At 39.8% G+C, this 24381-nt stretch overlaps 1 protein-coding gene across 3 annotated transcripts in view; it reads right to left on the bottom strand.

The window, feature by feature from the left end:
- KIF16B (kinesin family member 16B) overlaps positions 1-24381 on the bottom strand; it is a 314783-nt gene that overhangs the window by 24830 nt on the left and 265572 nt on the right. For all 3 annotated transcript variants that reach the window (XM_039479728.2, XM_074406214.1, XM_074406215.1), the window contains one exon: positions 17431-17514. In XM_039479728.2, the coding sequence (XP_039335662.1) occupies positions 17431-17514 (84 nt within the window). The remainder of the gene's footprint in view (positions 1-17430; positions 17515-24381) is intronic.

Here is a 24381-nt window from a genome sequence, read left to right as displayed (position 1 = left end):
ACATACACGCACACATAGTAAAACAGTAAGAGGAAAACGGTCAGAAAAGATACACGCCCAACCACCCCATGAGAGCAGTTACCTCCCGGCACTCAGCTGAGTTTGAGATCCTCTGAAAGCAGAGCTTGAGGCAGTTTTGAGGGGTGATGCTGGAAGCAGAAGCAAGCGAGAGAAAAGGAGAAAAGCCAACAAAGGGAGTGTTGTCAAGCAGGTCACCAATGTGGGTGACTCAGTCCTGCTGGGGACCCTGTGAGAGACACAGAGCACAAGCTTCCAAATTGTCCCCGAGCAGGATGGGAGGCAGACCCACTCATCCACAGACTTTCATCCTCCCATGTTTGAGAATTCTCTCCAGGGCCTCACCTGCTCCCAGCCTTTGGGACCGCCTGGGTCAGGGCCTGCGGGGGCTGCCTTGGTTTCAGAGAAGGGTGAGGGACAAAATATGAGAGACTCACACCGGAAAAGCCCATCGTGGCCATGGCCGTTGTCACAGGTAGGGCAACAGCACAGCGGGTGTCAGCCTGCGGGATGGGACTGGGGCTGATGGTGAGTAAGGGGGACTCAAGCTTTAGCCATAAAGGGGTGCCCTTCACGCGGTGACTGCTAGCCACCCTCACGAGCTAGGACAATGCAGGGAACATTTTTGCCCCTGGCCTCAGTTGCTTTCTTTCCTCCTGGTTGTTATCACTTTGTCTTTAGTATCCAATTGTCTGATGAGGACTTCTTGATTCACAGCAAGCTTACTCATTATTTTCCAAAGCATAAACAAGCACTTTTAGGGAATTAAAATGCAAGTTTAACTGCAACCTTGGGAGATAAGAAGCCAGGTAAACATGACTAATATGCTGAACCTAAGCAAATCCATTATCAAAATGATTCCAAAGCATCTAGAGAAGATAAAGAGCAGCCATATAGAAGATGGATCTCTATCATATCCATAGAGAAGATAAAGAGAAGCCCCCAACTTGCCCAGGGTCCTAGTGCATATCCCCTGGGCCAGACCATGGTGTCTCTGTAGACACAGGCCATGATGGCTCTGGCACTGAGTTCTGTGGAGCTCTGGGCTGTGCTGCAACCCTTCCAGGAACTTAGTTTATGTTTTTACAACAGTGAATTAATATTGCATTCCACTGTATAACAATTCTATCTAGATATAGCTATATATTACAGGCAATATTGAATTATGTCTATAATTGATAGCTCTATACACATCTATAATCTCTGTAGCTATAATCTATGTAGCATAGCTATGACTATTTAAAATTATACCTATAATTATATAATCTACTGATACTTAAATCTATATATGTATATAATAATATCTTGTTATACTATGTTTTATCTTACTTGAAAATTAATAATATATCATTGTATGTCTCCTCTCCCAAGAAACATTAGCCAGATGTTGGCTGTATTTAGAACAATTAAATTAGGGGGCTCTAAATGACAATCTGGTCACCTGATGGTGGCAGGAAGGCACTATGAACCTTATTCATGGGCCATCCATTTATGTACACACAGGATGTGGTGTGTACTGAAGAAAAGTAGCAGGTTCTGGCAGAAGTGAGCAGCTACAGCTGAATAAACAATACACCATCGGTGGAAATGAATGATACTATGGTATATATGAATCAAAATGGTCTTGAATTGCAAAACAGTTTTCATAACTCAGGCATCGCTGGAAGGTAGTCAGCGTTTTTTCTACCACCAGTCACAGTATCTTGAGTACGGCTATTCCTTCCCCTCGTTTTTAGCTGTATTTCTATCTGATGCTTCTTCCGGGGGCCCAGGAGCTAATCAAGAGCTTCAGTTTCAAAGACCTTTCCTTCTCACCCCTGTCGTGCCGCAGCATCTATGGGAACTGTAAAGGGCAGCAAAACGAGAAAATATTAAAAGGGCATTTAATTAAGCAAACTGTGAGGTCAGTAGCAACTGGAAGCTAACATCTGTCTCGGAACAAGGCAGGCGTCCACCTTCAGGTACAGGCAACAGAGGAGTGAGTTTATGCAGGATGCTCCTTTTGTCTACGCTACTTGTGATATCTACTTCTGCTTCAGAGGCGATGAGACGTTTAATAAAAGAAAACAAATAGTGATGCCTTGCTTTATCTAGGTGGAGAGGAGAAACAACCCTCCAGCTGTTTAGCAGTGCGATGTTCAGGCTTCTTTTCATTTTGCTTTTAAAATTAACCCGGGCAATGAAAAATGTTCTACACTGAACTCCAAATTAACAGAGCACACAGCTCTAAGTCTGCCATCTTGAGCCATTCTGTGCTACTTTCTTCTGATGCTATTTCCATAGACAGGAAAGAGTTGGAGAATCCCTGTTATGTATTTGCCAAGCCTCAAACACCTTGTAAATGAGCGTGGGAGCTGGGGAGATGACAGATGTTACCAATTTAACAACAGGGCTGCACAGGAGGTGGGACTGTAATTGGGACTGATATTAGATTATCTAAAGCCCAACAAATGGAAAAATCACCACTGAAGCCTAGCTGGGGTGAATAAAAATGGCTTCTGTGATCATCAATTTTATGTGTTCAATTGACTGGGCCATGGTGTCACTAGATATTTGGCTGACATTATTTGGGATGTGTTTTATGAGGGTGTTTTTGGATGAAATCAGAGTTTGAATTGGTAGACCCAGTAAACCAGATTGCTCTCCTAATGTGAGCGGGGGACTCATCCAATCAGGTGAAGGCCTGAATAGAACAAACTCCAGAAAGTAAGAGGGAATTAATCCTGTCTTACTGCCTTACGCTACAACTTCAGTCTTTTCCTACCTTTGTACTCAGACTGAAACATCAGCTCTTCTTGGGTATTGAGGCTGCTGGCTTTCCGACTGGAACGTACACCACCAGCACTCCTGATTCTGAGGTCTTCACACCCAAATTGAAACCACACCACCAGCTCTCCTGGGTCTCCAGCTTGCCAAATGCAGATCTTGAGACTTTTCAGCCTTCATAATCACATAAGTCAATCCCCTCTCTCTCTCAACTGGAGATCTTGAGACTGCTCAGCTTCCAAAATCACATGATCACTTGAATCAATTCTCTCTCCCTCATTGCTGATTAGTTCTATTTCTCAGGAGAACGCTAATAGAGCTTCCAAGCCACAATTTGTGAAGTGGTAAAAAGCACTATGTCAGTACCATGAGTTATGTGTGGAAATGTAAAACTCACAAATGTATTTAACACTAGATTTCACTGTCTTGTTAAGATTAATGTCCAGGGTTTTGGGTGTTCATAACAATTTCATCACTGCCATTCATGTCTTATCCAGTTTAATGACAAGCCATGTGGATTCCATCTCCTGTATATGACTCTAATCTATCAGCTTTTCTCATCTCAGCTGCCAGTGCACCTAGTTTAGGCCACAATCGTGTTTCCCTGGAAGATGGGAACACCCCAGTCACAGCCCTTCCTGCCCCCACCATTCTCTCCACAGTGGTAAAACCTCATCCCTCCACCTTGCTGTTGACAAAATTCCATTGGCTCCTCATCCTATGGATCTGGTCCAAAGTCATGGAGATAGCTTGTAGAATCTGGCTATTCCCTCCCTCTCTACACTCAACCACCAATCTCACCTTCCCACAGTAGATCCAGATCCCTGAGTCCCACCCTAGTCCTGCTGAATCAAATATATTGGAACAAGGCTGGAGAATCTATTTTCTTTTCTTCTTCTTTTTTTTTTTTTTGAGATGGAGTCTTGCTCTGTTGCCCACGCTGGAGTGCAGTGGCACGATCTTGGCTCACTGCAACCTCTGCCTCCCGGGTTCAAGCAATTCTTCTGCCTCAGCCTCCTGAGTAGCTGGGACTACAGGCATATGACACCACACCTAGCTAATTTTTGTATGTTTAGTAGAGACATGGTTTCACCATGTTGGTCAGGCTTGTCTCAAACTCCTGACCTTGTGATCCACCTGCCTCAGCCTCCCAAAGGGCTAGGATTACAGACACGAGCCACCATGCCCAGCAAGAATCTGTATTTTTCAAAAGGCTGCCAAGATAATTTCAAAGATTAGGCCAGAGAGATTTGAGAACGACTGCTTTGGGACTCATGTCCTCTGACCTTAACAAAAGAAGTCTGAGTACCCTTGCAATTATGACAGTCTCCTGTAATGATGTGTTTCTGCTCCAGCAGAATTGTGAGCTCCTTGAAGACACAAACTATACGACTGACTGTGTCCAGAACAGGCTCAGTGCATGCATGGGAGGCAGTCCTGAGCATGATTGATGACTGTCACCGTCATGGAATTGCTTTAATAGAGACAGCAAAGACCCTAAAAGAGAAACCATCAGACATGAAGTGCTTCCCATAAAATGCAATTAGAAGTACAGTCCCACCTATAACGTGTTCTTGCCAAAAAAATCAAACCTGAACTTAAGCCTCTAGTTTTCAGAAGATGCAGGGTTAGGGGACCAGGGTGAATGATGCCACAGGGCTGCACTAGGCGAAACCCAGAACATGAATTCAACAGGTAAATGACATGCTGTCTTCAACAAATAAATGGCGAGAAAAAAAAGAGAGAGAGAGAGAAAAAGAAAACACCTATAGATTGTAAGAAACTAGAAAAACATATTAACCAATGCTATGTGTAAATACGTTGGTCTTGATTCAAACATATATATTGTAAGACATGAGAAAATTGGTATGGCCTGAACACTGACTGAATATTTGTTTATATTGAGAGATTAATTTGGGGTGTGTGTGCCTGTATGTATGTTTCTGATGACAGTATTCTGGTTATATTTAATAATTAAAGTCTTACTTTCTTAAGAGATATAGCTTAAAATATTTATAGATGAAATAATATGATATCTAATATTTGCTTTAAAATCATCCCATGCGTGCGTGCATACACATATAAAGACTGACCCCACGCTGATTATATGTTGAAATGGGGTAATGGAGAGGGTACATTGGGGTTTATTACATTATTAATTCCAGTTTTCTATATATTGTCACAAAAATAAAGTAATAAAGAAAAAAACATAGGGTATTAGTTTCTACATCACAGTATCTGAGATTTCCTTGAATCCAATGAGGCTTGGCAAGTTTGAAATGGTTGTATTACACTTTGCATGGTAGAAGTTGGCTAATATAACAGAGCTGCATTCTCTGATTTTAAGAACTCATTTAACACCTAATATTAACACACTCAACATTCTTAGGAAAAGGCAATTTGCTCTTTTGAACCATAAAGGGTTGCAAAGAATTGTCACAGAAGGTCACTCCATACCAAAGAGAATTTTGGCCATGTCCTTAAATGAAGACATTCTCATTTCCATGAAAAATTCTAACCACATTTTGATATTAAAATTAGCATCCTCAAGTACTTCTGGCTCTGCACACTAACTTAATAGAAGATTATGTCAACTTTTCTGTCTGACAGAACTACGGAGAATTTAGTTTCAGTACTGTAGAGGGTTAAGAGGTGGAGGCAGGAGCAACCTATTACAATTTATACTAACAATTAAATGTATTAACAGTTAAATCTAGTAATAGGTCACTTAGACTATCATAAAGGTTACTACAAGATAGAAGAATATGAAGGCCCTCCACCAAACGTCAGTGTGACAAAGTATTTGCAATAGTATATAAAAGTTACAGAGGAAAAGGATCTTTACAATTCTTTGTCCGATTATATCAGTTTTCCATGTGGCCTCTCACCTCTTAATGGCTACATGTGATTACAGCATATTTCCTTCTTGGCGTCGGTGTTCAAATATTTTAACATGGAAAGGGAATCCCACGAGGTCTAATTTCCAGACTTGGGAAGGCGATGATTGATTCATACAGACAGACATTGAACTTGAGTTTGGGAAGAACAAGTGAATAAATATGGTGCTGGTAGAAGATACAACAGTGACTCTCAAATTTTAGAGTAATGAGTGAGCCACTTCTAATAAAATACAAACTATCATGTGCTAAGCAGTGGAAAATACATATGAAAAACATAACTTGTTTGGAAGATGTTTTCCTTTTAATAACAGTTTAGCATTACACTCTCAAGAAAAAATGATTAATAGTGTCAAATCTACCCATCTGTCCATCTACCTAGCCACTCTTCTTCTCTTCCCTTCCTCTTTCTTTCTCTCTCTTTCTTTCTTTTTCTTTCCTTCCTTCTTCCTTCTTTCCTTCTTTCCTTCTCTCTCTCTCTCTCCCTCTCTCTCTCTCTCTGTCTCACTTTCTTTGCAATAAGGGCACAGTGGAAAAATAAGAGCTTCGACGAAGCGTAAAAGTGAAAGAGGAATTAAGAGAGAAAAGGAGGAAAGGACGATTATAAATGCATAATTACCACGTGATAATTTTTAAACATGTATCTTTTAAAAAACAGATTTTACTTCTTAGAGTAGTTTTAGGCTCTTAGAAAAATGGGGTATAGAAATTTCCCATATAACCACCTGACCCCTTAAATATGCACAGCCTCCCCTGCTATCAAAATCTCACACCAGAGTGGTACATTTGTTAGAACTGATGAAACTACATTGAGGCATCATTATCACCCAAAGTCCACAGCTTACATTAGAATTCACTCTTGTTGTACTTTCTGTGGGTTTTGAAAAATGTATAATGACATGTAACTACCATTATCTATCATACAGAGTAATTTTACTGCCTTAAAAATCCTTTGTTCTCTGTCTGTTCATGTCTCCCCTCCCTCAAATCCCCGGCAACCACTGATCCTTTTATTGTCTCAATCGTTGTATCTTTTCCAAAATGCCATATAGTTAGAATCATACACCATATAATCTTTTCAACTTGTCTTCTTCTACTTAGTAATATTCATTCAAGGTTCTGCCAAAATCTCTTCATGGCTTGAAAGTTTGTTTCTTTTTAGTGCTTCATAACATTCTATTGTTTGGATGTACCACAGTTTATCCCTCGACCTAATGAAGGACATCTTGGTTATATCCACACTTCGGCAATTATGATTAATACTACTATAAACATGTATGTGCAGATTTTCGAGAGGGCACATTTTCAGTTTCTTTGGGTCAATACCAAAGAGTGAGAAGGATGGATCATATGGTAAGAGTATGTTTAGTTTTGTAAGAAACCGCCAAAATCCTGTGAACACCAGCAATCATGACAGTTCTTGATGCTGCACATCCTCAGCAGCACTGGGTGCTGTTTATGTTCCAGCTGTTGGCCATTCTATTAGGTGTAGAGTGGTATCCTGTTTTCGTTTTCAATTTCCTAATGACATATATTATTAAGCCTGTCTTCATATGCTTATTTGCCATCTGTATATCTTCTTTGGTGAGATGTCTATTCAGGTCTTTTGCCCACATTTTCCGAGACAGAGTCTTACTCTGTTACCCAGGCTGGAGTGTAGTGGTACAATCTGGACTCATTGCAACCTTCACCTCTCAGGTTCAAGCAATTCTCCTTCCTCAGCCTCTCAAGTAGCTGGGATTACAGGCGTCTGCCACCATGCCCGGGTAATTTTTGTATTTTTAGTAGAGATGGGGTTTCACCATATTGGCCAGGCTGGTCTCGAACTCCTGACCTTGTGATCTGCCCACCTGGGCCTCCCAAAGTGCTGGGATTACAGGCGTGAGCCACTGTGTCCAGCCTATTTGTCTATTCTTTCACCAGTACCAAACTGTCTTGATTACTGCAGCTTTATATTAAGTATTAGTTTGGTAGTGTCAATCTTCTGAATTTGATTCGGACTGAGTTGAATCTATAGATAAACTTGCAATAAACTGATATCTTAACAGTATTGAGTCTTCATAACCATGAACATGGAATACCTGTTCATTAGTTCATCTTTCATTTCTTTCACAGAACTTTAAAATTTTACTCATATACAGCTTGCACATATTTTTTTGGATTTATACACAAGAATTTAGTTTTGGTGGATGCTAAAGTAAATGGCATTGTGTTATTAATTTCCAATTTCATTTGTTTATTGTTGGCATATAGAACAGCTATTGGTGTTTATATATTAACCATGTATTCTACAATCTCGTTATAATCATGTATCGATGCCAGGAGTTTTTTTCTTTGTTAATTCTTTCAAATTATCTACATAAACAATCATGTCATCTGTGAATAACAAAGTTTTATATATTACTTTCCAATTAGTATATATTTTTTCCTGTCTTACTGCATAAGCTAGGATTTTAAATGTTTACTTGTAAAATTATACTATAACTCACTATAAGACAACTGCAAAGAAGCAACAGCTTGAAAAAAGTAATCATTTCTAGTGTTTGCTATGTGTCAGGAATCTATCCAAATATTTTATATAAATTCAGAACTGTGTAAGATGAGTAAAATTATTTCCATTTTATAGGTGAGAAAACAGATTCACACAGAAGTAACTTGTCCAAGATTGCTCAGTCATTAAGTAGCAGAGCAATAATTTACAACCAGGTCTAATGGTTTTATAGTGTTTGCTTTTAACTTTATCATGTATCGACTGAGGATATATTACAGGCTATGTTTTCTATTAGGTACCTTTTACATATTATTCTCATTTGATCCCCTCGACAATCCTGAAAATTAGTTGTTCTTATTCTTGTTTTGCATTGAGAATAATGATGCTGAGAGGGGTTAAATAACTTGCCCAGTGTCATCTTGTAATGTGGTAGAGCAAGCATTCAAACCCATGTTTACAAATGTGCTCTTACTTAAAATTTTTGTGTGTGTGTCAGAACAAGTGTCTGCTATTTGCTGTTCAACACAGCTTTAACTGGACACGGAACAAATATCTACTGAGGACCTTTTAGGGGCAGATACTAATACTGCTCTAGGTAAATGAAGCATCTGGAATTGCTGTCTTCACAAACTTAGCTTCTCATAAAACATAAAATACTTCACAAAACAAAATCAACCAATCAATAAGCAAAGAAACTTCCCAACAACTGCTTAATGGTGTGACCAATAAATAACAGGGAAGATGATCTGGTGGACGGCATTAGGGCCAGGCTGCTTCTACTTGGTGGGCAGGGAAGGCCTTTCAGAGGAGAATACGTTTGAGCTGAGGGAAGTATTCCAAGCCCTGAGATGTTTTGGTTGACTTAAAACATGCTTAATAAAGAAATGAAGATCCCAATTTCCAGCTTAGAGTTTAAATTCGTAGCCCAAAGATGGAGAAGCACTTTCTGCTTACAGTGGGTTTTGACTTCCTGAGTCAGTAATGAGTGTCATTTGGGGAATGAGAAGGAGAAAAATGGCCAAGTACAACTGTCTAATGACAGTGTAGTGAGTCTTCCCTTTTCTCCACTAGGCTTCCATCTACGTTTGAAAGTTGTTATTATTCTTGAAAACAGTTGCCTTACTTTTGCCTTCCTCTTAAACCAATGTGGTTTCCTCATGAAAACCAAAGTGAGATTTTCCCACTTAACCCTCCAACGGGAGACTCTTGCTTATTGATGCATTCATAAAGCACTAACACATATTCATAAGATTTCTGTTGTATAAAATGATTTGACAGGCAGTTAGCCTCAGGATCACAGCATCTTCAGCTTCTCTGACTCCAAGAACCACCAACATGGAAAAGCCCCCAGACTCCAGTTCAATTTCCTTGAAGACTCCAACAGCCACTGAACATAACACCTTTCAAAAATGCTTTGCTATTGGTGATAGTGGTAATGGACTAATAACAGAAAACAGCTCCCGCTAATGTAAATAACCAGATAACCACAAGGAAAAATAAAAACCTAAATGAGAAAGAAAACAGTTCTTCCTATGAAGTATTTCTTTAATTTCTGCTTAGGTTTCATAATGGTTCTATTATTATATGCTTTGTGAGACCAGCAGAGAATAGAAGAAAAGAACATTAAATGTAGAATTCCCTAATATCTTTCCAATAGGTAAGTGATTGAGGAAACTCAGAAATACTGAGGATTTTTACCCCTGGATATTTACTTGGAAACCAAAAAGACTCCATCTATAAAACGTCTACACTAAATGATTCTATTATTGAAAATTAGAGGTTTGAGAGTAAAATAAAGTAGAATGAGAAACTGTTTTTAGTCAGAAAAAACTAGAGGGTATGTTGCAGGTACCATAAGCCAGAAAGGTGACTACTGGCTGTGAGGTGGTGGTGGTGGAGATGTTTCAATACTGACAGCCATTACTAATACCTGTATTTGGCAGATAAGTCATTTGAACTACTGAGACTTTATTTTGGAAACAGTTCTTCATTTAGCTCAGGTTTCCCATTAGATAGGACAATGCCTATAAACTCTGGGCATCCCTTTACTGCGAGAAAAATAAAAGCAAAGCAGTTGGGAACTGGCCTGGTGTTCTCACAGCTAAGCAGCCATGTTCTCCCATGGACCATAAACAATTTCAAAGAATATCAACGCCAGACAAGTCTACTCTGTGACCATGAAGGATCAAGCCAAAAAATTAAAAATTAAAAAAAGACCACTCTATAATCATGCCAGATCAAAGACACAAAGACAAAAACATGAACACTGTGATCAAATATAATCAAATACTTCCTTTTCTGGACTAATATAGTGCCTTTCATTAATCATACTTTTTATTGATATGCTATAGTTATACATATCTTGGGGCTATACGTGAGAGTTGATACCTACATAAAATGTGTAATGTCAAGGTAATTGGAATATCCATTACCTCATTTATCTTTACTTTGTGTTAGGAACACTGCAATTCATATCTTCTAGCAATTTTGAAATATACAATAAGTTATAATGAACTGTCATAGCCCCACTGCATTATCAAATACTAGAACTTACTCCTTCTCACTGTATTTTCATGCCTTTTAACCAACTTCTCTTCTCCCATCCTCATCCCCTTCTCAGCCTCTGGTAACCACCATTCTACTCTATATCCCCATGAGATCCACTTTTTTTGCTCCCGCATATGAATGAGAACATGGAATATTTGTCTTTCTGTCCCTGGCTTATTACACTTAACATAATGACCCCCAGTTCCATTCATATTGCTGTAAATGACAGGATTTCATTCTTTTTAAGGCTAAATAACATTCAATTGTGTATATATACTATATTGTCATTCATCCATTAATGGACACTTAGGTTGAGTCCATATCTTGGTTTATCAATCATGTTTTAAACCTCACTCTGTTCTTCTTGCTTTCTAGCTAAGAATTATTAATACACCCAATCAGGGAACTGCCCCCAGCATCCAATCCAGAGCAAAGCCCTGCTTTCCTGTACTCTTCCCCAAATTAGCTAATATAAGCCCAAATTCTTAATATCTTCCTTTTAATGCCTTCTTACTGAGAAGTTTGCATAGTTCCTGTGGTTCGCATGGTTCTTTCTTGTTGCGGTGAATCAATAAATCTAACATTGCTTTAAAAACAGGTGTATTCCTGGGATTTTTTTTGGCTGAAACTCATTGACACTTAACCTATTTTTTTCACAGGCAGAAGCCCAGGGCATACAACAGGTCAGCTGGGGACTTCACAGTTAGTAGTCTTTCAGGCAATGACCTGGCAGTCATGCCAAAAGAACTAACCAGCTGTAAACAACCATTGTGTCAATCTGGAGGAACTGTGCTCCTTTCATAATGATCCTGTGCCTCTAATCTTTATCGTTTTGGACAACAGCTCCATCATGATTAAATCTTCTAGAAAATCATTTCTGTTTTTTAGATTACAATCTTATAGGTTGAAAGACAAGCTGGTATTACAGCAAGAATTCCAGTATCTTCCAGGAATTATCATGAATAAGAATTGTTGACAGGATTTTAGTGTCTCTGGTCTCAGAAATTGATTTTACATGTAAATGTAACAAACTGAGATATTATTATTGTTACATTTCATGACTGCTGGGGAGTGGTGCTCTTCTGCCCTCCCTTGGCTCTTAAAACAGCTCTGAAATGCACCATAAGGCTTCATCATTCTCCTTACCATTATCACCATCACTACCACCACAATCATCACTATTATCAGAGGACCAACTACCACTTTTAACTGTTTTTCCTTTGTACCAGATTCTGTGTTATGTATACAATCGCATTTAATTATCAGTACAACTCTAGGAAAGTCGTATTATTATCTTCATTGTTCAGAGAAGGAAACTGAAACAGTGACATTAAATAATTACAAAGTAATAGAATCAGTACTCAAAACTGGGATGATCTGCTCCAATCCATACTCCTAGCTATCACATCTATTTTGATCTATCTTAATGCTCAAGCTAAGGAGATGCAAATAGGAACAGAAGAGGTAGATTTGGTTTGCTGCCTGCCCCAGTTTTCTAGGCAGTTTTGAAGAAAACTTCCTAGGATGTCTCAGCTTCTTACTTCCAGTATGATTCTGTAAAGTTTTGTGGTTTTAGAGGATTTCATGTTTTTTCATTAATTATAGTTACTCCTTGAAATGATGATTAACATGATTAGTAGAAACATTTCCAAGTAGATAATAATGTTCTCTGAAATTAGTAACCCAAAACGTACCTTTCATCAATGAGCAAAAACAAAATAAAACAGAAAGCTCATTAACTTGGGGCTAATTTGGGCAGATTTTCTGATAATTCGGTGAAGGTAAAACATGTGAAGTATAACGGGAGACTAGGGATTGAACTAGACGTCAATTTGGCTGACTTCAAGTACTGAAGAGTACAGCAGGGAAGATGTGAGACATAAACATCTTTTGATACATGTTAAAAAGTGACAGGACTCTTAAAGAAGTAGAGGTGAGGTTTCATGGATGTTCCAAAGCCGCACTACTCAAACTGTGGTCTAGGCTTCAGACACTTCTACTGCAATTTAACTAATTTAATGTCTGTCGAATCCATATATAATAAGGAAAATAATTATGCTTCTATTTTGTATGTCCTTTTCATTTTTTCTTGTAATTGTCATTCATTGTGCAAAAGTACTGATAAGTGATGAAATTAAATAATTGGCCCTTCACTATTGGCAATTTGAGAAACAGTATATTCTAGAACCATATGGTTCAGCTTGAGATGTTTCAGGTCCATTGTTAAGAAATGCTGTATACCACATTTATTAGAGCTCAATTTGATATCCATTTGGATATACACATTTATATAGTATGTATGTGTGTGTGTTTACATACATATATATTTTATATAATATACGTAATATTTACAGCCATAAAAATTTCTTTAACGATATTCTAAGCTTATATTCTTCAGTAATTCACGTAACATATCCTTTTTTATGCTTTGGTGAATTTGACATACACTTAAATCTGCACAAGAACAATGTGACATCTCATAAATAAAGCTATAAGCAACTAAGATTCAGAACCTTGTATTACTCATAAAATGAGTATATGAAATCAACAATCACAATAAACACCTTTCCTTAAACAAAATAAGGTTATAAATAAAAACCACCCTTCCTGCCAATGGTTAGTTAAGAGACGAGGGAAGGGGCTTGTGTTCTAGTTTCTTCAGTTCTACAACACTGCTTGGCACAGAGTAGGTGCTCAATAATTGTTGAATAACTGGAATGGCATTTAACAATAAATAATTAGACAGTGGATCTTAGTTAACACTGTAGTGATAACACTGGAAGGCGACACATTTTCAACAGCAATGGCATTTCTTTGCAGAAAGAACCAACTCCATTCCAAACTTAGAGTATGCTGATTAAAAGAAGGGGTTTGTTCTAAAAGACAACTGAGTATGAACTGTGGCTTTGCCACTTACTACCTTTGTGACCTTCTTTCTCCTCCCCAAGACATAGGCCTTCACCTGTATGATGAAGATAACGGTAGAACTCACCTCACAAGTTCATTGTGAGAAATACATGACAGGATATCACAAGCATTTTTCATTCATGCTTGGCCTTAATAAACACCAAGTAAATGTGAGAAAGTAGGCATTATGTGAAGCATATGAAATTTCTGACACGCCACCATTTCTGGTCTACAACACAAGGGCAGTTTCTTATGGCTCGATCCAACAGTTATCCTGATTGAAAATACATTAAAAAGCACCTTTTGGTCAAACTAAAACATCAGAGACTGGGTATGTCCTTTTCCTGTTAACCTCCGCTGCTTTTATCTGCCAAAACATGTCTCCCAGGTAGTTGTCAGGGCTAGGAAGGAATGTCTGGAGCCTGGGAAGCATGTCACATGTGGGGAGTGTTACTAGCAGAGGCCTCTGACTGCCTGAGGGCAGAGTCTGACCACAACATGCACAGTTACACTGAACTGCTTGAGCTGGACCAGGATGGCAGCCTAGGGAGATTTACCCATGTTAGAAATCTTCAAAAATTCCACAGGTTTTTTTTGAACAAAAATGCTGGGGAGCATTTGAGCATGAGATGTAAAGCAATTATTAGTCAGATTTTGGAAAAACTGGCTCCAGCTACAAACCAAAGTTGGCCAGGTATCAGTGGAGCAGACAGAAGGTTGTCAGTAAGATTAGCACTCACGATCCAATTTATACTCCACTACTTACCATCTTACAGCCATCACATTCTTATCCAGCCTTTAAATGGTGCAATATGTCAAATGTTACAATTTCCAGTCCCCATGCTGTCACCACCCACCACCAGACATACAACCAATACTCCTGGCTCCAAGGTTAAAAACAAAAACAAAAACTAATTTCCAAAACATCTGACAACAGTAAGAAATTTCTGTTCATATTCATCATTTTTAAAAATAAATATTTTAACAGATTTAACTTTCATAACTTGAGAGTGTCAAAATGGTGTCTATGTCTTTAATGTGAAAACATTTTATACTTTTTGCTAATAAACTCAAATATGAGGTCCAAATCTTAGAAATCTTTTAATAGCAAGAAAAATCAAAACACAATTGAATGCCTACTTAAAACACTGCTTTATACAGCTATATCATGGTGAGGTTTAGAAAGCTGCATTTCTGAATATAAATAATTGGTCAGATAATTTCTTTTAAGCAGAGATCACATTAGCTAGTACAGATGTGTCCTACTGGAATCCATATGTGTTTAAGTATTTATATTATGCCACTAGGTAAAGTTTCATATAGGAATTTAAACATATGCACTTAGAGGAAAGGAAATATGTCATTTGTTTTTGTATTCTATATAACACCTAGCACTGTCTCCAGCATGTATTAAGGAATGAAATAAATGTTTGTTGAATTAAATGGGAAGTTCAGGGATAATAACTACGTTGATTTTCATATGAAGATGAAAAAGTTCAGAACTTTTCCCAGAAAAAATTCATTTTCAAATGAAAATAGGGAATTAACTCGAGAATCTCAGATTAACTTTCTATTAAAGTGAAGGTTACTTATACTTGGTCCTTGAAAAGAAGATAGAGGATTTAAAAGTCAACATTAGGTGAAGTGCATTAAATTTCAAAAGTAAGCGCTTATTTCCATAAGGTGTGGAAGCTGTTCTCTAGAGGATAGTGCCGTAGATAAAGAGCAGTCACAGCCAAGGGAAGGGATCCTTGCCTAGGCAGAGATACTAAACTAAAACTCTGCTCACCAACCTCTGAAGGTTTAGAAGCATTAAGTGATGAAGGAGTGACGCCAAAAGGACAAACAGAGGTTCCAGCTGAAAGCATTAAGAATGAAAGAGTGCCCTGAACTTTGCTCTAACTCAGGAAGTTGGAATGGAAAACCACGGGTACCCGTGTTGTGCTTACAAATGCATGGCACACAGAATGCCCCGTGGCACAGCTGCGCACCATGTGAGTTTAACCAGAGCCCTGAGTAGCCAGGGATGACAACCATCTATTTTCTGTTGGCATATAAAAACAAGTTCATAAACCATCATTCTCCATGTCTCCATTAAAGGCACGTCTAGTTAACGAAGGCAGGGAAGAGTTAGGTAAAGAAAATCATCCCTTGTTCTACTGCTATTTTTAATTTTCTTGTATGATACAATCAAAACTTTGAGAAAATTCGATCAAGCAGACTCACTGCAATAATCTTTTCCTTGAAGACAAATTCTTTAGTTGGGAATCAGGAGCATGCCTTCCTAGGAGGAATTACTTCTTCAGATGTGTGACTCTGTAGTTTAACTCAAACGCCTCTAAGCATGACTGCACTCTGAAACTCCTCTTTTCTCTGAGTGGTTCTATATTCAAGATCTCAAAACTCTAAAATGCTCCTCACGGACAACAACCTCCCAGTCTTCAGTTTCTCCTTGGCTTCCACTTCTCTCCTTCTGCCCTCACGGGAATCTCCAGCTTCCAGATATTTCCCTAATCCTTGTTCACTGGCATTAGGTGCATGCCATGGGAAGCCATTTTAACTGGCAGTCACCAGGAATGAGAACACCTACTTTTTATATAGCACTTCACAATCCAGAAAGGGCTCTCTCAGGCCTTTCTCTATTAGACTTTATTTCTAATAGGTCTTACTATTATTACTCGTAAAGAAGTAGCAAAGGGCCGGGCGCAGGGGCTCACCCTTGTGATCCTAGCACTTTGGAGGCCAAGGTGGGAGGATCACTTGAGGTCAGGAGTTTGAAACCACCCTGGCCAACATGGTGAAACCTAGTCTCTACTAAAAATACAAAAATTAGCTGGGCATAGTGGTGCACGCCCGAAATCCCAGCTACTCAGGAGGCTGAGGCAGGAGACTCCCTTGAACCTGGGAGGTGGAGATTGCAGAGAGCCGAGATCGTGCCATTGCACTCCAGCCTGGGTGACAGAGACTCTGTCTCAAACAAAACAAAAATAGAAACAAAAGAAGTTTGAGAGTCCCCCTGAAAGCCTGCTGATACTAGGCCATCATCAGCTATTTGTACTTCTGTCCCTTGTCTGCCTCAGTGTTTCACAATGGCAAGCGAGTGACCAACAAGCAAGGACTAGCCATGATCACGCTTTCACCATTCTCAAAGAAAACAATTGGCCCCTGCCCTGGCGAAAAGACTCAGCCTCATTAGCGTCTCCAACCAAATAAGCAACTATATCCCAGAAAAGAAATATAAACCAGATAAAGCAGTCAACAGTGTGCACTGGCAGTGAGGCAGTCAGAAAAACGAGTTGTGTTAAACCAGAGTTCTACATGTAGCTGGCTTGGGAGATTAAGTTAAAATAAGTCAAATGAAACCTACCCGTGACTAAAATAGGTATGTGTCTTTTTGCTTCCAACTCTCTTGAAAAAGCAACAATGATGTAATACTATAAATCTTCAGTTAATTAATTCCAAGTTTTTGCAGCAAGCTTTGTACTCTCATCTTGTATCACATACCATCTGTCTATGGTGAATATTTAGTTCTCACTCACATCCTGCTTCCTAACCCTTAGAATAAATACATCTTCTTAAAAACGAGAAAAATGTTCCGCTAGACCAGAGGAAGATAAGGACTTGTATCTTAAACAAGCTGATGTCATATCTTCATAATCTACTGCTGCCACCTCCTGTGTTAATGAGGCAGCACCTTCACACTTGTGAACAAATGTAATCGTATTTAACAGAAACAATTCTTACTGGTCAATTAGATGGCACATTTTCTACTTGCACAGAGCAAAAACAGCTTAATTCTGTTACCTCTAAGCGACTTCGCCTCTCAGCAACCACACGTTCATCCTTATTTCCAAATAGTTTCTTTGGAGGAAATTCAAGGGCAGCAAGCTGAAAGAGACATTTTGAAAGACATGCATTAATACCACACCTTTTAATTGTTGGGCTATGATTTAAAATCTCTCCCATGGGGTGAAAGGAAGGAGGCTGCAAGTTTAAAGATGGTGGGTCCTGCCTTGCTTTATCACCTATGATGCGACCTTTTAGAGATCAATCGACCTTGGGTCAGATTCCCCAGTGGTCAAAGAGAAGATAGGACAATGGGCACTCCATGGAAGAACAGAACTGATTCTCAACATTCTGTCTCAGATGACATCGACTCTGTGTCAGGCGGTGTTTTATATATATATATATATATTTTTTTTTTTTTTGAGACGGAGTTTCGCTCTTGTTACCCAAGCTGGAGTGCAATGGCCCGATCTCGGCTCACCGCAACCTCCGCCTCCTGGGTTCAGGCAATTCTCCTGCCTCAGCCTCCTGAGTAGCTGGGATTACAGGCACGCGCCACCATGCCCAGCTAATTTTTTGTATTTTTAGTAGAGACGGGGTTTCACCATGTTGACCACGTTGGTCTCGATCTCTTGACCTCGTGATCCACCTGCCTCGGCCTCCCAAAGTGCTGGGATTACCGGCTTGAGCCACCGCGCCCGGCCTATATTTTGTTTTTTAAAACACGTTTGTTCTTCTTCCAGTCAGCTTCTTTGCTAGAACTCAATTAGTTTTGTGTTGAGACAAGAATTTGAAAATTCAACCTACACACCTGAACATTTTGTAAAATCCTTTTCAGACAGTTGCTAAGGTTCTCTAAGTATTCAGGGCTGCCTTTTCAGTTACCACTGAAAATGAAGACTGCCCCTGTGAAAAGAGGACTTCCCTTTGCATATTTTCACCTTGTTTCCTAAAAGTGAATGTTCAGAATTTGTTTTTGCCTGATCTTAGCATTTCGTAGGATTTTTCTTATGCTTTTCTTCTTGGAGGTACAAAAATTATAAATAATACGTTTTACTACAGATTTCCAGACAAGATTCTGTAATCTGGTGAGAATCTGACTAGCCAACGTTGGCTTGGCCGAGTGAGTGCTAAGCAGCAATAATTGCTACAGTTGCAGAATTCACTATTTCCTTCCTTTCTCCACTTGTCAGGACCAGACAAATTGAAGCCAATGAAGCATTATCAAGAAAAAATGAGCATTTCTCCCACAATGTAGGGCACAATATGTCACAAAATTCCAATTTTATGCCTATGCAAATCACTAAGTTGATTTAAATTTATATTGCCACACTGGGAGTCAAAAATTAAAGACTAGCATCTGTATATATAATACTTTAAAAACGTCGTATTAAAGCATAATATACTTAGAGAAAAGTGCACATATCACAAGGGAAGAACTGGATGTATTTTCAAAATCTGAACACACTGTGTAACCAGCACTCGGATCAAGAAACACAACACTGCCAGCACCCCAAGAACTGTACTTGCTCCCTGCCAGGCATTCCCTCTCACACCTACAAAGTTAACGCAGGTCTGACACTTTGAACAGCATTGTTTGGTTTTTCCTGCTTTTTAACTTCACGTAACAGATGTCCTATACTACGCAGTCTTTTGTGTCTACCTCCTTTTGCTCGGCATCATGTTTGTGAGATCCAACCATGTTGTTACGTGTAGCAATAGTCTGCTGATATTCACTGCGGTACGTAGTGCACTATGTGAACATACCGTAATGTATGTGTTTATCATATTGCTGTTGGGCTTTTTGTTAGTTTCCAGTTTTTGGCTACTAGAAATTGTGCTGCTATGATCACTTTCCTATAGACCTTCTGATGAACATATGTACATATTTCTTTTTTTTTTGTTGAGACTGTGTCTTGCTCTGTAGCCCAGGCTGGAGTGCAATGGCATGATCTTGGCTCACTGCAACCTCTACCTCCTAGGTTCAAGCAATTTTCTGCCTCAGCCTCGTGAGTAGCAGGGATTATAGGTGCCTGCCACCACGCCCAGCTGATTTTTGTATTTTTAGTAGATATGGAGTTTCCTCATCTTGGCCAGGCTGGTCTTGAACTCCTGACCTCATGATCCACTCACTTTGGCCTCCCAAAGTGCTGGGATTACAGGCGTGAGCCACCGTACCCAGCCAAACATACGTACGTATTTCTGATGGTCACACTCTTAAGTGTTGGAAGTGCTGGGTTATATAGTGTGAGTGTGTTCAGCTGTATTTGAAACTACCAAATGGTTTTCAAAACGGTTTTATCAACTGAGATGCTACCAGAAGTGACTGAGAGATGTAGTTGCTTACAGATCTTCACCAGCACTGGGTACTACAGTTGTCCTCAGCAACGCTGGAGGGTATGTGGTCATGTCTACTGTGGCTCACATTTGCATTTCTCTGATGACTAATGACGTCAAACATCTTTTCACCTGCTCATCCACCATCTGGTTAGACATTTTGAGGAAGTGTCTGTTCAACTCTTTTGTCCATTTTAAAATTAGTTGTCCGCTTTTCCTCGGTAAGAATAATTTTCCCTTTTCATCTCTTAAAGGTGTCTTTGATACTTTATAGCCTTTCTTAAAAGTTGATTGAAGTTGGGCAGATGTTCGTCTCTTTCCCCCTAGTGCTCTTTCTATCAAAGCAGAGAAACCTTGGAGTGGGTTGAAGGTAACACCACGGGATGGATTTCCTCTTCTCTGTTTCTCGCCAATGTTTAGTTGGCTGACAACCAACTTTAAAATCAGTTCAAGGTAAAGTAAAAGACCATGGGCACTGAGGCAAGACAGACCCAGTCTGAATCTTGGCATGACCACTAACCAGCTAACTAGCTATGCTTCTCTGAGCCTGAGTATTCTCTGCTGAAAAAAGACCAAACAAACAGAAAATGAAACCAAAACACCAGGATTCCGTGAAGATCTACTGAATGGACTTTAGCTCTATTATAAGCTGTTACAGATGTGGTAATTACTGAGAAAGTGGCATGTCCTCATTCCCTTGTGCCCTCTCTGCATCCACTGGGAAGCCATGGTAACATGGCTTCAAGGAGCAAAGGGTTTTCCGGAACCTGGCCTCACTGGCACAAACGTATTTCCCCCATGCTGCAGCTCAAAGAAGACAGGTACAGCAAAGCTTATGCTCTGGCTCCCTCCAGCCTCCATCTCTTCCAGTACAAATGCACCTCCCGCTTCCCCCGATGCTTGGCAAGCATACTTTCACAGTTGGTTGTTTTGTCATTTTCTTATGTGGCTGATGAGGTGATGTGGTTTCTGTCAGGGGAAATTTATAGTCACACGCACATGCTCAATCAGAAATCATGCAATAAAAGGACTTAGGCAGTGGAAGCAGGGAGGGAGCAAGCATTCACATCTCCTCCTAGTCAACAGTGGCGTTCCCTCTCCAGACCCAGAGGGAGGCAAGCATTCTGTGCTATTAATATTCTGTCCATGTAATAACTAAGTATAAATTATGTACCACACTGTTGTTCATATTTTAGGAGGAAAAGGCCAATTTTAAGTGAATTTCAGGCCTATAATCACAGGAGCATGATATTCAACTGTCTGACTTTAGAGTTAAAGACATCCAGGCCAAGAGCTAAGCGACTTGGAAAGGCTCACAGTCATGGGGGCAAAGGCAGGACCAACTCCAGGCCTCTCAGGATAATTCTTGGTAAAGAGCGTCTGCAGTGCATGAAAGACACTGTCGCAAAGTTTTTGGGGTTCTAGGGCAAAGACGAAAGAGAGTAATTCCTCCTAGGTATATGTAACCAGAAACATAAACATGCGGCTCCAAGGCAGTCACCAACAGTTCCAGTAAGAGGTGTCAGTGGGACCCTGCCGAGGACCTGAACCCCAGCCCAGGGTCAGTAAAGCCGTGGGGAATGGCAGGAAGCAGGGTGGGGCTGGCGCTCTCCAGAAGTCCATTCCAGGACATACAAAATTAGTTAGCAACTCTCATCTTACCCCTCTCAATGTAAAAACTAAGAATAATGGTGGCTATCCTTACAATAAAGTACAGGTAGGATGGTGAAAAGGAACAGGTGTACAAGTTCCAATGTGGCTCACGATGGAAATGTGAGTTAATGGACCCAGGTCCTATGGGTGGCGCTGGGATACGAACAAGCCAAAGTAGAAAGCCAAGGCCAAGATGTAAAGCACAGGAAAAACATGCCCCTATTCAAATAATGGTATTTACATCAGAAACAGCTTCAACTGCAACATGAGCGAGTCCCTTCCCTCTGATACAGTGGCAACCACCTCCATGCCTCCTCTTTAGAGAATCTTAACAGTGCCGTTCAGGCCTTGCTATCTATAAGCTCAGGTTGAACAAGATGAAATTGCCAATTCGGTAAGTTAAAAACTGTTGAATATCAGCAATTTCTCTAGCTAAATCCTGCATAAAACTTTGACACTTAAGTGACTGATAGGGTCGCTTCATTTTCCACCATCTGCATTATCTGCTAAGTGACAGTATCTCTATTTGATGGTTGCTGATCAGCTAGCTGTATAGAAGCCAATCTATTTCAAAAGAATATTTTTCTTAAGGTACTCAAAAGTAAAACAAAAACTAGAAGTATCTTATATTTTAAAGCATATTACATTAAAATAGCAAAAGAGTTGGGATAGCAGGGCAGGTGGCACAAGACGTCATTTGGAGAACAACAATAGCTGACATAGAAGATAAAGTCACATTCCTAAGTCCATCTTCTAAAAAAAAAGAAGAGTATCATTTTTACTTGGATTGGCTTCCTCAGTGCAAATAAAGGAGCCCCTGAAAAATGAGGGCCCTGATGCTGACCTGCTGAGTGACTGGGATGAAGATGGCGAACAGGGGCAGGAATTACCACTTCATTCCTAAAATAAAAATATAGCAAAACCCCTTACCACGGGTTAGATGCCCAGAGTACAGAACAGGCCTGGACTTTTTTCTCTTCACAAATGTAAAGCAACTGCATCATTTATTTCAAAGTAGATCAACAAGCGCAATTCTCTGTAGGTTTCATTTCTGAAGTGTAAATGATTTAAACTGCCTAAACTGTTTTAAAAAGTGAACAATTTACTGAGGTCAAAAGAGTCACTGGTCAGGACAAATAATTGTGCCTGGAAGACGAAAGAAAACAAACCCAAACCCAAAACACCTTTTCCATTTTGCTGAAAGTGCTGTTTTCTGAAATGTAACACTTCTGACAAATTAAGAATACAAGAGAGGTTCAGAAAGGAAGCAGTTCTGAATTGTCCCTGAGCTCTCTACCCCTGTCCCACAGAGACCGACATCTTCTATTTGGCTTTTCATGTTAAGTAAAACGTTTAAAATGAAATCAGAAATATTAACTAAACATTTTCATTCCCTCTCAAGCACTTACACACTTTTCATTTTCATTGCCTCATTTTTCTAATAGGACAGATATTCCAGTTTTGATTTTTTGTGAGAAGTACCATCAGGAACAGTGAATGACAATCTGTAGGTGGAGAGACTCCTCTTCGGTTTCCGCTGTAGACTCTGACAAAGGAAATACAGTGCCCTATATTTCAAGAAAAGTGGAGTTCCTGAAGTTCTATATATTCCTCACAACAACTACATTCTAAAAAGTCTCAGGTAAGTATTTCTGAATTACATAAAAATTTTCAAGATACTTGGGATTCAGTAATGGAGGAAAAAGAATTTCTTTCTTTTTGTTAGATTTCATAAAGAAGAAGCACCATCATTTCCCCTTATAATGTTTCTGGAGAGAGTCTCATATTGAAAAGTGTGACTGCACCAAAAATAACCTTTCTGCCAACCATAAAAACTGATGAAACCATTTTGGTTAAAGATGGTGGAGCAAAGACTTGATGCGCTCCTCTCACCTTCTTCAAAAGCACTACTACCACCACGAACCCTGTCCCTGAACTGGGAAACCACAGCAACTCAAACTGTTGGTCAGGCAGCAGCATCCAGGGGACCACCATGGAGAGCAGAGATGACGGGAGGCAAGGCAGCCCAGAGCCACCCTCACCCTCACCTGCATTCCACCCATGCTGGGATTAAAGAGACTAAATATGGGAACGAGAAAAAGATCAGGATGCAATTCCACTCAAGGAGGAAGGTGAGCAGAGGCTGTAAGAGGAGGGGGCCAGGGAAGCCCCTGTCTCCAGCAACAGAGGCGGCAAAGGTCAGAGAGCAAGTGTTTGGCTTTATTGTCCACAGACAGCAACTCCACAGCCCCCATTGAACCAGAAAACAAGGGAAGATGTGTCTCAAAGTGAAGGAAAAAGTTGGTGAAACAGTTTCAGGACAATTCTAAGTGGTCTGCGCATACCATAGCCGCCCTCCTTCTCCCCAGCATCTGCCCCTCCTTGCTCCCACAAAGCACTAGTGTATTCCACAACAATTAGTCCACTTCCACTTCCCTTAAACATGAGAAATAATTAGAGGGAACCAAAACTGAAACTACGTGTACAAAGGGTGAGGTGAGGTGACACTGAATGAAACACAGGCAAAGGCAGATCCAGAGGATACACCGTAAGTTGGATCAGCCAAAGCTACCCGGGGAGGAATTCAGAGAATTGTTAATAGTCACGTGGGAACCAGAAAATCCATCTCTAAATAGAGCCCGAAGAAGTAAATGATACACAGGTTGAAATAAGAGAAAATAAGCCTAAAAAAGAGGAAGAAAAGTGAGCCAGCTCTTGGAGAAACGGATGATTCCAGGGAATATACATGATAAGCCTGAAGTAGCCTGTGGTGCCAGAAAGCACGGACATGCTCAAAAACAAAAACACAAGAAGTGGTGTCTCAAAGGAACACAGGCATCAAGTGAAAGCGCTCCCAATGGCTGAGGCTGAGACAATTTGAAAAAAAAAAAAATTAAAAAGAAGAAGTATTGGTGGATAACCCCAAATAGAAAAAATGAATAAATAAATAAATGGGGGACTCAGATTCACTTTGAAAAA

The sequence above is a fragment of the Saimiri boliviensis genome, chromosome 9 (assembly GCF_048565385.1).
Source record: "Saimiri boliviensis isolate mSaiBol1 chromosome 9, mSaiBol1.pri, whole genome shotgun sequence".
In the NCBI taxonomy this organism is placed as follows: domain Eukaryota; kingdom Metazoa; phylum Chordata; class Mammalia; order Primates; family Cebidae; genus Saimiri; species Saimiri boliviensis.
Note: the sequence above shows the minus strand (reverse complement) of the source record. Positions and strands in the feature narration are given on the sequence as shown.